The sequence below is a fragment of the Octopus sinensis genome, linkage group LG6, assembly GCF_006345805.1.
Source record: "Octopus sinensis linkage group LG6, ASM634580v1, whole genome shotgun sequence".
NCBI classification, from domain to species: domain Eukaryota; kingdom Metazoa; phylum Mollusca; class Cephalopoda; order Octopoda; family Octopodidae; genus Octopus; species Octopus sinensis.
Window position 1 is genome coordinate 46856709 of NC_043002.1, and position 16806 is coordinate 46873514.

General features: G+C 35.2%; 1 protein-coding gene and 1 long non-coding RNA gene across 3 annotated transcripts in view; one reads left to right on the forward strand and one right to left on the reverse strand.

Annotated features, from left to right (window-relative positions):
• LOC115213502 (unconventional myosin-Ic) overlaps positions 1–16806 on the reverse strand; it is a 188687-nt gene that overhangs the window by 78995 nt on the left and 92886 nt on the right. For both annotated transcript variants that reach the window (XM_029782509.2, XM_029782508.2), the window contains exons 8-14: positions 15353–15463; positions 13374–13445; positions 10906–11025; positions 10579–10646; positions 9022–9127; positions 5397–5477; positions 2164–2301 (exon numbers count right to left, since the gene is read on the reverse strand). In XM_029782509.2, coding sequence (XP_029638369.1) covers positions 2164–2301; positions 5397–5477; positions 9022–9127; positions 10579–10646; positions 10906–11025; positions 13374–13445; positions 15353–15463 — 696 coding nt within the window. The remainder of the gene's footprint in view (positions 1–2163; positions 2302–5396; positions 5478–9021; positions 9128–10578; positions 10647–10905; positions 11026–13373; positions 13446–15352; positions 15464–16806) is intronic.
• LOC118763913 overlaps positions 1–16806 on the forward strand; it is a 94467-nt gene that overhangs the window by 28631 nt on the left and 49030 nt on the right. The window lies entirely within an intron of this gene.

Sequence of the window (16806 nt, forward strand, 5' to 3'; positions counted from 1 at the left end):
GCCAGAGAGTAGACTCCACTCTACTCTCACTCAATCTCTCTTTTACTCTTTTACTTGTTTCAGTCATTTGACTGCGGCCATGCTGGAGCACCACCTTTAGTTGAGCAAACAGGCCCCAGGACTTGTTCTTTGTAAGCCTAGTACTTATTCTATTGGTTTCTTTTGCCAAACTGCTAAGTGATGGGGACATAAACACACCAGCATCGGTTGTCAAGCAATGCTAGGGGACAAACACAAACATACACACACACACACGCACATATATACGATGGGTTTCTTTCAGTTTCCGTCTACCAAATCCACTTACAAGGCTTTGGTTAGCCCGAGGCTATAGTAGAAGACACTTGCTCAAGATGCCCCGCGGTGGGACTGAACCCGGAACCATGTGGCTGGTAAGCAGGCTACTTACCATACATTATTTTTATATGCGCATCTCCATTGTAACATTTTGTAATGTATATATGAGCCTCTGGGACTAATAAAATATTATTACTATATATTAAAAGAAATCATCATTATTATTGGTGCTGTTATCAAAAGTAATACTACAGGGAAGTTGAAATGGTAAAGTGCAAGACATTCCAAAGTTCAAATGCCATCAGATCTGAATTGGTATTTCATTTCTTTGCGTAAGTCAATAAAATAAGTATAAATCATGTAGCAATTTGACTGACTGACAATAACTATTCCCCATAAATGTGAGGTTTCTGCCAAAAAATGTTTTTTAAAAAAGGCCTTTATTACTACTTAAAACTTGAAAGTTTATTTTTCATATTTTTCTAATTCTACACCTGAAAAGTTTTCAAATGCAAGTTTCTTAAGTGACAATATTGTAGATGCACAATAGATCTCTTTATATAGCAGACCATAGGAAAATCAGTATGGCCAGAAAATAAAGTCAGCACTGCAAACTAACAAATCACTTTTTAATTTTACAATCCTGCAACAGTTCAGAGCAGTAAGTTGTTTCAATCTTGTGACACTTATTCTTTTATGTAGAGAGACTAATCCATTTGAAAATTTGTTTTGGCTATGAACAAAATTCTGAATTCTATGCACTTTTAATATGATATAGTTAAAAATATCTAAGGTAATGTAGAAATATTACAAAACCATTTTAAGAAGTAGTTGGAGTAGTCCAAACTACAGTAGATATATAAAGGTACCAAGAAATTTGAGCATGTGCATATGCATGCACATAACTATAGCCAATGAAAGCTGGTATATCTATATATATAAAACTGTAGTTGTGTGAGTGTCTGTCTCCTACGATTTAGATTCCTAACTCCTCCCACATTTTGCGGTGCAGTTTAACCAAATTCGGGTAGCTTATAGTCGTGATTAATATCGAGCCCGTCTGGCTATTAGCGCGCGTCTACGATGAGTCTACGATTTTAAAAATAATTTAACATCATTTTTTATTCCATTTTAATGCATAATTTTTCGTGTGTCGATGGCGGCGGAGTTGGCGTCCACGCTCAAACACCTGCACCTGTGTTTGCTTCTCCCCCTTCTTCCCTCCCTCGTGAAGCTGTGGGGAAGGGAGTTTAAGGAAATCAACGTCGTAATGCGTTGTCAAGGAGACCAGCGTTCTTTTAGAACAACGACTTCATGGTTTGAAGACACCAAAACAGAAATGGCTAAGAAAGCCTGAATTGGCATCTATAAAGGAAGTAACTCTCTAAAAATGCTTATATAGTTATTTCCCTTACAAACCCAAGCAACGCCGGGCGATACTGCTAGTACATTAATATAAATAGTATTACTGGACCCTAAAGTAGAGAAAGTAGATTTAAAGCTAGAATGTAGATGATAAATAGAAAACAAATGAGCTCATATATCTTGAGCTGAAATGCACATCATTGTATCATAAATGCCTCCTAGCTGCTGAGAATATGCATCCAATCAACTAAAAATTGTCTGAAATAAACAGGTGTCTTATCAAGTAGATTCAATTCAACTTTTGCCATTTGAATCCATGGAATTACAGCTAAATAACAACACTTTAACCACCCACCTCTCTGAAGATTAGGATACATTTATAATAAATAATTCAGTTAAATTTCAGTGATCTGAATTTTGCCAAAATTGAGATGAATATAAAGACAAAAGCAATTATTTAAAATAGAAAATAGAACAATATTTCTTAAAATTTCAACATACATCCCGTTCAATTGTTTTTCTTGTTGCAGTGTCTGCTGATACATGAGATATAAAATGTGCATGGTCCTTGTGAGTCTGAGATAGCTTGTCTAAGAAAGTCAGATCTGTTGGATCTCCAGGACGAACACATTCTTCATCCTGAAATAAAGTAAACATAGTCTACTTGTTAGAAATAAGAAATTTTATAGAGAATTACTTTGATCAATTTGTCAGTGTGTATTTATGACATATTAATGAAAGGTCAGGCAAAAAAAAAAAAGAAAAAAAAAATATTTGTAGTTACTATCATTTTGCAAGTCAATTTACAATTTCTTCAAGATAACTTTCATTAAAATCATGATTCAAAATGCAATCAATTATGGTTAATTGTTTGAAGTCTCTGGATGCATATTTACTAGCAGTACTATCTCATAATGCCTAGTTGACTAGTAGAGATGACTAAAATAGTAGTTGCTAGTATTAATGTTTTATTGAATTTAATTCCGTCTCCTTTTGATTCTGAGTTCAAGTTGCAGTGAAAATTGAATTAAATTTTCAGTCATGAAAACCAATAAAAAAATTCCATAACATACTGAAATATATATATTTTATATATATATATATATATATATATATATTTAATATATATTTTAAATATATATATATTTTATATCATCATTATCATTTAACGTTTGTTTCCATGCTAGCATGGGTTGGATGATTTGACTAAGGACTGGCGAACCAGATGACTGCACCAGGCTTCAATCTTGATCTGGCAGAGTTTCTACAGCTGGATGCCCTTCCTAACGCCTACCACTCTGAGAGTGTAGTGGGTGCTTTTATGTGCCACCGGCACAAGGGCCAGTCAGGTAGTACTGGCAATGGCCATGCTCAAATGGTATTTTTTACATGCCACCTGTACAGGAGCCAGTCCAATGGCACTGGCAACGACCTTGCTCGAATGATTTTTCACGTGCCACCAGCACAAGTGCAAGTAAGGCAATGCTGGTAATGATCATGCTGAATGGTGCTTTTTATGTGCCACCGGCATGCAAGCCAGTTAGCTGCTCTGGCAACGATCATGCTCGGATGGTGCTCTTAGTGCTCCACTAGCACGGATGCCAGTCATCGAATTTGATTTCGATCTCACTTGCCTCAACAGGTCTTCGCAAGCAGAGTTTAGTGTCCAATGAAGGAAATATATGCATAAGTGGGCTGGTTACACTCCTGTCATAGGCCATGAGGTCATGGTCTCACTTGGCTTGCTGGGTCTTCTCAAGCACAGCATATTTCCAAAAGTCTTGGTCACTAGTTATTGCCTCGGTGAGGCCTAATGTTCGAAGGTCGTGCTTCACCACCTCATCCCAGGTCTTCCTGGGTCTACCTCTTCCACAGGTTCCCTCAACCGCTAGGGTGTGGCACTTTTTCACACAGCTATCCCCATCCATTCTCGCCACATGACCATACCAGCGCAGTTGTCTCTCTTGCACACCACATCTGATGCTTCTTAGGTCCAACTTTTCTCTCGAGGTACTAACACTCTGTCGAGTATGCACACTGACATCACACATCCAGTGCAGAATACTGGCTTCATTCCTTGCAAGCTTACACATGTCCTCAGCAGTCATGGCCCATGTTTCACTGCCATGTAGCATGGAATATATATATATATATATATATATATATATATATATACACACACACACACATTGAGAGAGAGAGAGAGAGAGAGATAAAGAGAGAGAGAGATTTGTTAGTGCATTTTACATCCGTGTTTCAATGTTAGAATGGTTGAGAGAAACATATTATTGAGGCTTGACAGCCAGCTGCTCTTCCTAACAATAACCCTTACCTGTTTTTCAAGTGACGCATTTCTTATTTCACATGACTTCAAAGTTGTGAAGTGAGCAGACAGTTTATTGAGAGGGAAAGTAACACTACAACGTAACTTATACAACTGACTTTGTTGATTCCAAATGTAAAGAAACAGATTCATGCATACACACAAACATATGTATATATGTGTATTTGTGTGTGTACATACAGAAATACACACACATATGACAGGTTGGTTTCAGTTTCTGTCTACCTCATCCATGCATAATGAATTAGTCAACACAGGGCTGTAAATAGAAGACACTTGTCCAAAGTGTTGCACAGTGGGACAGAACTTCAAACTACACGACTGGAAGTGAACTTCTAAGCTACACAACCATGCCAGCATACACACACACATGTAAAGGTGTGTCTATTAAAAAAAATTTAATTTAATGCAAGTAAAATATTAAGTACATTTGAGTTACAGCTAATGAATTTTATTTCTGTTTTACATACATTTTTTCACACTTATGGTTTTGTAAATTTGCATAACAAAACAACCCACTTTTTGCAAGAAACAAACCACTTCCTACCAAAACAACCACTGCCTAACAAAAAACCCTCCCAATTAGGGTGCAAGAGAGGAATCTATGTCAGTCAGAAAGACAAAATTATGTATCTCAATCAGGAGCACAATAGATCAAACATGCTTTGAATGTACATTCATGAGATCGGTAGTCCAACACCTTAAAACCAACACTCATTTTCTCTTATTCTTTTATTATCCATCCATCCATTCATCTTCACCCACCATTCTTGGGAGAGCTGTGGGAACAGAATCCTCAAGTACTTCTGCCAAAGGCTCCTATGAGAAGCAACCATCATTAGACTTTCTGGCTAGATTCCCAAGCATGACCAACCGAGGCTTAGGATATTATTCAGCCACCTCTTTCTTGGTCAACCCCTAGATCTCTTGCTTGTTGGCATGGCTTGAAGAATCTGTCATGTGATTCTTTACTCAACATTTTAATCACTTGTCTGTAATATTGGAGTTGTGGAGAAGTAACAGATTGACCTGGAGAGATTCCTTGATGTTTGTGCTACACACCCTATTGAGTAATGTTACTCTAGAGATCCTTCAGAGGAACATTATAAATGAGTAACATGAAGAACTGCATTGTGAACGAAACATCTCAATGTTTAAATTGTAAAACTGAGATTCACAAAACTTGATTCAGTTGTTTCAGTATTGTTAAGTCAGACACTATCACAAACTTTTATCTAATTAGATTTTCATATTCAGTTATTTCCTTAAAAACACAATTGCAGAGTTTACATCATTCAAATTTTATTCTTTAATAAAGTTTCAGCACTTATCAATGAAAGTATATACCATATGATTTTAAGAGATGATACAATATTAAAATGATGCTTACCATAATAGCTATCACACCAATTGGTCTCCCTTCAACCATATCACAGATAATTTTATTGTTAAAAAACTGAACTGGTTCCCACTGAAAGGAAAAAGAAGGTAAAGTTACATTTTAAATTGCAGAAGGATTCTAAGATCCCCAAGTTATTTAGAGGCAATTTACACATTTGAATCCTATGATTGAGGATAAAAAATATAAATTGATGATCAGTAAAGAGAACAAGTGCAATATAGAGAATGGCAACAATTGCTTAGTAAGGTTTTAAGTCTTTGTAAATAGATTTACTATCGACCTCTGCATTATTCAATGAACATAAGGACATTACAAGATGCTACAGTTGCAATGTTAGTAAAATAATACATAGTAATAATAATAGTTTGGTGTTAATGAAAATAATTAAAACTATTCAATTTCTTTTTTTTTTTCATTTTCTAGACAAATTGAAATATTTTCTGAATAATAAGAAAGAGAGAGTCAAATCTAGATATTTTCTATCACTGGAATCGAGTTTTAATTCTCCTTCACATAGCAAATGTAACTGTAAATTGGTGCCATACATGTACAATTCACTGCTGTAAGGATTAGATACACTTCAAAATTAGTGGGTATTCATTAGCTTCAGGGTATTCATTAGCTACATTATCAACACATTGTGTTGATAATATAATTGCTTGAAATGAATGAAACAAGTAAAAGATAAACAACTTTATTTTACACACATTGTTCTGGAGAAAACTTTTCATAGAGTTAAATGGTCTGTTGATTAGTGGGCAATTATAAGATTAGGTGCAAAAGGACCAGTTGTGGAGCTTTCCAGGTGATATATAATGATGCTAAAACTAGGGTCAGTATTGGCAGTGCACTCAATTGGACTTACAATAAATGTATTCTCCACACTTTTCTGTTTGTCTTTGATTTAATTGTCCCAGAGTTCAGTGAAGGACTCCCATGGAAGATTTTGTATACTTTAACATGGCTCACATTGCATAATCTGTCAAATAATTGTACAAGTTGCTTAAAGCTTGAATGAGTTGAATTAAATGAAAAGGCATCAATCGTTTAAGTAAACAAGGCCAACTTAATATTGTGCAGTGAGTGGAAAGAATGGGCACTCAACAAATTTTATGTAGCTCAAGTGGATTGAGACTTGATCAAAGCTTAAGGTACATCAAGTATGTTGAAGCAGGTAACAATATAAAGAAGCATTGAAAAGGGGATTATGGGTCACTAGAAATCAAAGTAATGTCATAGGCTACCAAGACAAATCACTTGAAATAAAAGGTAAGTTTTGCTGCTAAAGTTACATGAATAGTGCTGGAGATGGAGCTAGAAATATGTATAGTTCAGTGGGATGGAAGACATCAAATAAATTATTACTGCCCTCGTATGAAAAGACATGCATCTGAAGTATTATGGAATATATCAGTGAAATTTGAAAAGCAAATATAGAAGATTTGTATCAAGTGTATAATGGTAACTTGTAAGGTTGATTATTGGTCAGTGAATAAAGTAACTAAGTATTAAGCATATTGAGTGATGTATGCAGGTGAAACAAATTAGGTTTGAAAAGACATATATGAAGTAATATTCTGGAAGAGAAAGTATCAAGAATTGTTAGTGGAAGATGTTACTAGCAAAAGTAAACCATAGAAAACTTGAAGGAAGTAAGTTGATCACATAACAAGAGGATCTTTCAGAGAAGATAACAGAAGATTTAGACATAAAAAGGTGTGTTACAGTAAGCATGAAATACATGTGTTGTAGTGATGGTGGTAGTGAATAGTGAATAGCAGAAGCATTAATAATGGTTGGTAGTGACTGTAACAGTAATAGTGAAAACAAATAATAAAAAAAAAGGTTTATCAAGAGGTGTTAGATTCCAGACCTATTTTAGGATATTATCTTTATATCTATTAAGATATACCACAGAGCTTTATTAACCCTTTTGTAACTGTATTTATTTTGAGATGCTCTGTATTTCTTTCAATTACTTTAAATATAACAAAGAATTTAGTAAAATAACTTAGTTATCATTCAGCTAGTGTTAGGAACATAAATTGTGACTAAGGTTTGGTGGAAGATTTTAATTCAAAACTTATGAAAACAAGACATTTGTACTCAGAGCCAGAGCCGGTTTCAGCCGGATTGGTAACAAAAGGGTTAAAGCAGAACAATTTACCCAATGGATTTATATACATAACAGAAGAAAAGTCATATGATATTTAAATAATGTTGCTGAAATTCAGTTATAACAACATTAAACAGTGTCAACTGTGATTTGTATAACTTAACATTGATTGAATATTTTGTAGTGTAGTTCTTTCCTGACTATATCTCTAATGAGCAGACTACCAGTGCTTCACTTAATTTTCAAGACAATCTGGAGGAGTTTAGTTACTCTCATCCCCACCATCTCTCTCTCTCATGCTCCCTTCCATTCACACTTATAAAGAGTTATAGCACTGGATCTCACCACTACACAATGTACTGCATCGACCTTTCAACTTTGTCTGTCTGTGTCTCTCTCCCTTTCTCATCATCATCATCATCATTGTTCAACCGTGGTTGAGACAATGGAATTTACCATGCTACGCCAGACTTCACAGTCCATCATAGCATTATGGAGGTCCTGTTGCTGGATGCCTGTATCCCTGGAGATTACTTCAGGGTAGGAGAGTGTGTGCCCTCTGGTGTTGCGAGTAGATGGCTTCCAGAGAAGAAGAGTAGAAATTGCCTCGTTTTCAGCTCTACAACAATGTCCAGCAAACTGGACTCTCCTACCTTTCACAAGAGATGACACAGGTGGTAGTTTCCCATATATTTGCATTTTGGTTGGATGACGCTTCCACGAGAGATTTTGAGCTCTCATAAGGAGGCGAGTGTAGGTTCCATCCAACCACCTCTCAAGCTTCTTTGATAACATCCAGGTTTCTGAGCCATATAGTAGAATTGGTTTGACTGTGGCTTTGAAGATTTCAAGTTTGAAGTCTCTACTTAGATTTGATGACCAGATCTTATGCATGTCATTACAGGCTGACCAGGCCATACACTTTCTAGTTAGAAAATCTTTTCCAGATGATGATATGTATGACCCAAGATATTTGTAACCCTGGACACTACTCCTTTCCCTCCCCCTTTCTCCTGTCCCTTTTATATTTCCCTTCCCAACACTGTTTACACCGTTAATCTCTCCATTACCACCCTCACATCATATTTCACCTTCCCACCACCATGCTGAAAATCATCACTCTTTTATTCCATACTCCTTCCAGTTATGGCAGTTATTTAGTCTTGCCTATGACAAGGTAACCTCACACATGTTGGTGCTACAAAAAACCCAAAACCACCCAATACACTCTATAAAGTAGTTTGCATTAGAAAGAGCACCCAGTCATAGAAACTATGTCAAAATTGAAACACTGGAGCGCAACACAGCCCTTTGACATGTCAGCTTCATGTTGAACCATCCAACCACTGATGCTAGTGAACTGATAATAATAGTTAGATTATGTTGGTGATGACTGACTAAAATCTCATTATTTCATCTATGCTAAAATGAAATTTTAGTTAAGATTTTAATTTAAATGTGAACGGATTGTTAATAAAATGGTTAAGCCATTCTTACCTCAATTCCTTCACGTTGGTACTCTTCTTGTTCTGATTTCAATGTTAGCTCAATAAACAGCTGTTGGAGTTTCTCATTACAATAGTTGATGCAGAATTGCTCAAACCTGGAAAAAGGAGAATGAATTCATGAACGAAACAACAAATCAGAATTTATTTAATTATATAGGCACAGGCATGGTTGTGTGGTTAAGAAGTTCATTTTGCAACTACAGGGTTTTGAGTTCAGTCCCATTATGTGGTATCTTGGGCAAGTGTTTTCTACTAAGCCCCAAGCTGACCAATGCTTTGTGAGTGAATTTGGTTGATAGAAACTGTGGGGAAGCCTGTTGTGTGTGTGTGTGTGTGTGAGTGTGTGTGTATGTATATGAGTGTATGTCTTTGTGTTTGTCTCCCCTCCTGCCCACTGTTTGACAACTGGTGTTGGTTTGTTTATATCAGAGACTGATAGAATATATATCAGACTGAGAAAAAAAAAAAAGAAAGAAATATTGGTGGTGATTTGATTGACTAAACCCTTCAAAGCAGTGCTATCTGAAATAAAATACAATCACATAAGAATATGTAGTACTATAGTATATTTTAAAAGTGGAATGAAATTCTTTGATCATAGGTCAATGAAGATTGACTTCTGATTAAAAAACAACAACAATACAATTGACACCACCAACAAAAACCCTACCAAAATCAAAACCAACACCGCTACTAACCTACCAACTTTTGAGTAACCAACTAGTAATGACATTAATATCAGCATAAAAAAATTGTTTGTAACTACATATGAAGGTTGGAAAATATATGTGACATTACAAGATTTTCATAAGTACAAAGTCTACATCATATTTGGAGTGCTATTGTGACACTTGCAAATGACATAATTGTTTCAATAAATCATAGAAGATGAAGTGCTCAAATTGCTACTGTCTCACAGAAATTTATTTGGAGCTAATGCTGTAAGAACAAAAGCAATATGAGAATACAGATAATAATAATATGGAAATTCCACCAATTCAGTGCATCCACTAAGCTGTAGAAAGAGATTGTGCATCATAAACATCAAACAATTTGGGATAAGTTCTTTAACCCCAAAGTAAATGACGATTAAAAATTATATGATAGTGGCTTTCATCCTCCCAGTAACCCTCATTCCACTCACCTCTCACACAGTAGTCAGCAAGTTTCATGGTAAAACATACCCTATTACGATATGAGTCTTATTTATTTCCAAACATATTTCTCTTCAAATGTTTTTATTTATACGTATTGTACAATGTATGTTTAGAAATTATTTTTATGCATTAAGTGGTTATGTTATCTGTTTTTTTTTTCAAAAAAATCTATCAGAACACATTATCACTTTATACTACGAAAATAAATGGGAAAAATTAATTTTGCTTTACAAGAACACATTATTCTCATAATATGGGATATTCTTGTTGTCAGAAATTTCGTACTGTTATTGTCAGGGCAAATGAAAGATGGAAAAAAAAAAAAATTCTAATTATAATTAACACTAACTGATACAAAAATATTTCTGTATAAGTTTAGTTTAACTTACCCATTTATTTGGAATATTTCGAAACCATATATATCTAACAGTCCTAGTAAAGTACATTTTTCTTTACACTAAAGAAATAAGAAAAAGAAACACATTGAAGAAGTAACAGCATGTGTGAAGCCACTGATAAAATATACAAGATTAAGGATTACATTTTTATATAATTTATAAATTTTCTTTTCAGAAGTGTCAATTTCATATAATTTTGAAAATTTTCAATTACAACAATATAAGCTAAAACATGACTAATTTTAGTAGTAAACACCAAAGTCAAAATATAACAGTAATTAATAACTGATGATTAAAATTTCATTATTATTTTCTTACTTTTGTTGCAAGAGATGTATTAATCTTTTTGACAATCCAAGTAAAAAGCCTGTCATATATTCCTTTAGCAAGAGCATCTCGAGCATAAATTGCTTGTTCCAAATTTAACGGGGTCTGCATCTAGAAAAAGTAATAAATACGTGTTGAATTAGTGAAATATAGTTTTGGCCACTGATGAACTATTAATAAAGAACCCATAGTTTTTTTTAATAAACACAAAAGTACAGGCATGGGTTTGTGGTTAACTTATCATCTTTGCAACTTTGTGGTTTCAAGTTTAGTCCTATCAGTCTCACTGCATGACATCTTAGGCAAGTGTTTTCTATTATAATACAACTTCTGTACATGTGTGTGCCTGTGTGTACACACACACACATCATCATCATCATGATACTGTTTTGTGTGTGCATCATGTATGTATGTGTATAAGCATGTGTGCATGCATGTTCTACTGTTTTTACTTCATAATTTCAAATTTATGCAAATTTTACTGCCACTTTGCATATAAGTAATCTTTCAAAATTCAGCAAGGACTTATGACATATGATGACATGGTATCTTTTCCCTTTTCACAGAGTCTTTGGAATTAGAATATCAATGTCTTAGGGAAATACCTTATGCTATTTACAAAAAATGTTCACATTCAAATTTATTTTCTCAAATGTTGCCTTTTTATCTTATGCCTTATGGGTTTCAACTTCTTTTACACTCTTCCTGTCTAATGTAAAGCATATTCTACCCTCATTAGTTCCAGATATCATTATGATGCACACCACCAACAATAATTGGAAAAGAACAACAACTGTCATACTCTATCCAAGTCCACCAAGCCTAACTTTGTTGAAAATATTACCAGAATTTGCAGGCATATAGAAATCAACTGGGCCATCTTGGAAAATAACATACCATATTACAGCTGCAAACTTTAGCTTTCATTTCAGTTTCACAAATAAACAACTTAACATCATTATCATCGTCAACAATATCATAATAATCATCAACATCAATAGTAACAACAACAACAACAAATAATATTAATGCACCAGTAAGAATTTTGAAAAATAAAGAAAATATTGTTATAGTAATAATGATTTTAAACAAATGAAGAAAATACTGTTCAGAGCTAGCAAGGAGAACTTTTGGATCATGTTCAACAACCATCAGATTCGTATGTGTATTTTACAGCCATTCATAGTACTTTATATCATGGAACAGTAAATCCATGAAAAAAAATCAAGTATTACAGAAAACAATTGGCACACTTAGACACACCCCTTGTCTACCCAATCACCCTATCCAATCCTCTGCATCACTTCTCTTACTTATATTCACCTTCTTGTATTTGAAGATGTACTCTGACTTTCATCACAATCTTCTCTCTTTTCCAACTGAGGCATCTGCTACTGTTTTTCTATCATCACCTGGTTTAAAGCTATCGGGCCCGCTCCACACTATACAACCCTCAATTGAGGGGTCTTGCCTTGCAAGTTACTTGATGACCTCACTAGTGCTGGTACCACATAAAAATCACTCAGTACACTCTGTAAAATGGCTGGCATTAGGAAAGGCACCCAACTATGGAAAAAATGTTAAAATTGATATTTGATATTGAAGCTTAGCACAGTCCCCTAGCTTGCCAGCTCCTGTTGAATCATTCAATGGACATTAAATGGTGATGATAATGATGGGACAAACTGAAAACTAAAGGCTAGTAGCAAAATGAAAGCTAATAAACCACTAAAAGAGAATGCTCTTAAAGAAAGCAAAAGTGAAAAATTGTATGATATACTCCAAGATGGTTATTTATCTCTAAACACTAAATGGCATTTCTTTGCTCTAAAAATGGGTTCCCCCTGCTGGAAATGTCAGGCTTCTCTTCTTTCTCACAGCATAAAGTTTCATGTCTTGAGGAACCACCTGGACACCTTATCACTATTTACCTTTTTGAAGCTCCTACTTATCATTCTCATCCTCTTTTCTAAAAGTGAGTAGCCATGTAGCTCCTCTAAAACAGGAACTTTCTCTGCTTCACTCCAACCTCCTCTCATACTTTTGACCCTACATCTCCACACATAAAGCTGTTTCAACCACATTGAGTTTCATAGTCTCGCAATCTGCAAAGTGATCTCACTAGTGCTGGTGGTATGAAAAAGAAAAAAAACCCATTCAGCTGTATGTTGGTGTTAGGAAGGGTATCCAACTGTAGAGGCAGTGCCAAAGCAGACACTGGAGTACAATGCAGTCCTTGGACAAATTGGATCCTGTCAAACTGTCCAACCCATGTCAGCATGAAATATAAATGTTACATGATGATGATGATGATGATGTTTGAAGTGATCATTAACAAACCATGCAATTTGTATTCTGTTATTAATATAGAATCAAAGTACGTTAATACATTCTTTCTGATCAAATATTACAGTGAAAACTAAAACTTCATCAAATTTTTGTAATATAATGATGCATACCTTTTCCTGTCGGACATCAATAGTTCGGTGTTCCAAAGCTGTAATTAGCTCCTCTTCTGGACATCCAAGTAACTATAAACAAAGAAATATATTTATTTCTAAATTTCCAATAGCAAAAAACAGAAATTAATGAGCAAAAAACATAAATTAATGATACTCAGTCTGCTAGAAATAAGAGCCAAATATCTTTAGTATCATCTTAAAAATTGACATTTGTATAGTGGATTCTTGGTTACAAAGTGCTTGAGTAAAAGATAGAAAGGTAAGAATTTGAATTCTTTTGATTATGGTTAAGTTTGCATAATTAAGGATGACCTGGAGCTAAAAAAGGTCATCCAGTCTTGTTTTAATTAACCACTAGAAAGGCTACATTTTATCTCTGTATTTATTGTTGTATCTAAACATCTGCTGAACCACATCCTTGACAAAGGTAAAGTAAAGGGTAGTAACATAACCAGGTGAAGGTGTTAGGACAAGGGTGAAGCACCCCGGGTGATGCTTTTGTGGGGGTGGCACTTCTGACCTAGCAACCAAGAAGTGGAGAGTGGGGAGAAAACTCAAGAGCTATCCCCGGCAGCACACATTCTGGTTACACCACTGTTACAGTGTCTTCTTTTTTATTCTTTTACAGAGTCAAGAATTTTTCAACCCTAAGCTGAAGTATTATATTCAAGAACAGTTTGGAACAATAACTGTAGTTAATTACTCAGAGACATATTTGCATTAAAATAAAAGTTAAGTAGTGTTAATGTATTTAATGAAGTGAGCATTAAACGCCTAATTTTAAATGACAACATTACTTCAAAGATTAAAATTATTTTAATCATTTCAGTATGGAAGATAACTCTACACATGTTTTAGTTATTAGACCTAAACATAAAACTTCCGAGGACTAGTGAAAGTAATGATTAGAAAATCATAAGATTAATGTTCAATATTATAGATGGGCACCAAAAATCATAGCCATGACTTGCAAGTGAGTATGATCTGGTAGCATGTACCATGATTTTGCTCATTATTTTAGGTGCTTATGTAATCACGAGCAGACATAGACACCATCTCCACCCCCATCATACAATTTTTCACTTTTGCTGTCTTTAAGAGAATTCTCTTTAAGCTTCCATTTTGCTACTAGCCTTTAGCTTTCAGTTTGTCCAATCATTATCATCACATCAAGGATGTAACAGCTTCAGGGAGGGAGTGAGAGAGCTGCACTAGCAAAGGCTGGTACTCATTTTCTTATTTCTTTATTGCCCACAAGGGGCTAAACATAGAGGGGACAAATAAGGACAGACAAAGAGATTAAGTCAATTACATCGACCCCAGTGCATAATTGGTACTTAATTTATCGACCCCGAAAGGATGAAAGGCAAAGTCGACCTTGGCGGAATTTGAACTCAGAATGTAACGGTAGATGAAATACCTATTTCTTTACTACCCACAAGGGGCTAAACACAGAGGGGACAAATAAGGACAGACAAAGGGATTAAGCTGATTACATCGAGCCCAGTGCATAACTGGTACTTAATTTATCGACCCCGAAAGGATGAAAGGCAAAGTCGACCATGGCGGAATTTGAACGCAGAACATAATGGCAGATGAAATACTGCTAAGCATTTTGCCCGGTGTGCTAACGTTTCTGCCAGCTCACCACCTTACTTATTTTCTGTTGGGAAGACAAGAACAATGTGAAATGAAGTGCCTTACTCAAGGACATAACTTGTCACCTAACCCAAAAATTGAACAACCAAACTTTATGATAACAACCAGGCCACCCATTTATGCGTCCATGATTAAGTGCAAAAAAAAAAAGTATATTATAAAAAAATGAGATTACACTCGTAATTACCACATGAAATGCAATATGTTAACTTTGAAAAATACCTGATTATCCAACCTAAACATACTTAATTTATTTACAAGATAAAGCAAACAGTTCAATAAGTGAAACATTTTCAGTAAGTGGTTGAGTTACTTACTTTGGCAATATAAGTTTCATGTCCATTAAGTGATAGTTTAGCCACACCCTGGTCTTCTTTATGAGTTATATTTCCTAAGTGGATCACAGCTGCAACAATAGAAAACAAGGACTGAAAGAGAAAAAAAAGGAAATGGAATATTTGCAAATGATAATGAATTTCTAAATGGAAAAGATAAAAATGAGATAAATAAAAGGTTGAGCAATATGACATATAACAAAAATAATAGACAATTTGAAAAATAAAGAAAAATTTTTTTAACAATATCCACTATTAACAAGATGAGTATAGGATTGGCTGGCTGATATTTTCAGACAACATGGTGCTACTTGGCTTGTCCGACAGTGATCTGCAGCATGCACTGAATGGGTTTGTTGCCATGTGCTGTAAGGCAGGGGTGAGAATAAGTGTTGTGAAGACTGAGACAATGGCCATCTCAAGAAAGTCTTCCAGATGCACTCTGCATGTTAATGGCATTTCACTGAGGCAAGTGGTCAAGTTTAAGGCTGTTGAATGTTAGAATTGCAGGTGCTGTCACAGTAATGTGCCAACTTCAGCATTCAATCTTCAGAAAAGGAGAGGATGGTAAAAATGCCGAATTTACTATCTTTAATTTGGTCATGAATGTTAGGCAATGACCGAAAGTATTCAAATATGAACACAAGCAGCTGAAATGGGATTCCTATGAAGAATCTCTGGGGTAATGTTACTCAACAGAGTGTTACGTAGCTTGGAGATCAGGAAGTCTCTCTAGGTTGAGTCGCAACTTGTCCCCCATCAAGAGGTCGTGGCCTCAGTATTATGGACATGTAATTAGAATGTTACAGGCAATGATTACAAAACAAATTCTTCAAGTCAAGCCAACTGGTAGGAGATCTAGGGGTAGATCATGAGTAAGATGGCTGGATAACATCCATAGTCTCAGCTGGTCAAGCTTAGGAATCCAGTAGGAAAACGTAATAATGGTTGCTTCAGATAGGACTTTATGGAGGAAGAGCTTAAGGACTCCTATATAATGACCCTCTCAGGAACAATGGGCAGCGAAGATGAGGGGACAGTAACAAGATGTGAAAGAAACTGTTTTGTAATCCTTCATCATAAGTTTCACTTTCATATAGATCAATGGTGCTCAATCTATTGACTATGTAGAGCACAGAAAGACGAAACAAATATTTACTGGTATACTTCATACAGAAAGTTAATAATTACAGGTACATTTCATCACCATCATCATCACTACCTTCTCTTCCTTCTACTTCTGAATATCCACTTTCCCATACTTGCATGGGTCAGATGAAATTTGTTGAGGCAGATTTTCTACAACCTTCACCTGTTTCCAAACATGTTAGTATTTCTCTGTGGTTAGACATATTTTCATGGATGACTGGACACAAATAACACTGCCCTTAACATGGTGATACCTATTTACAACTATCATGCAACATCAAGATCAG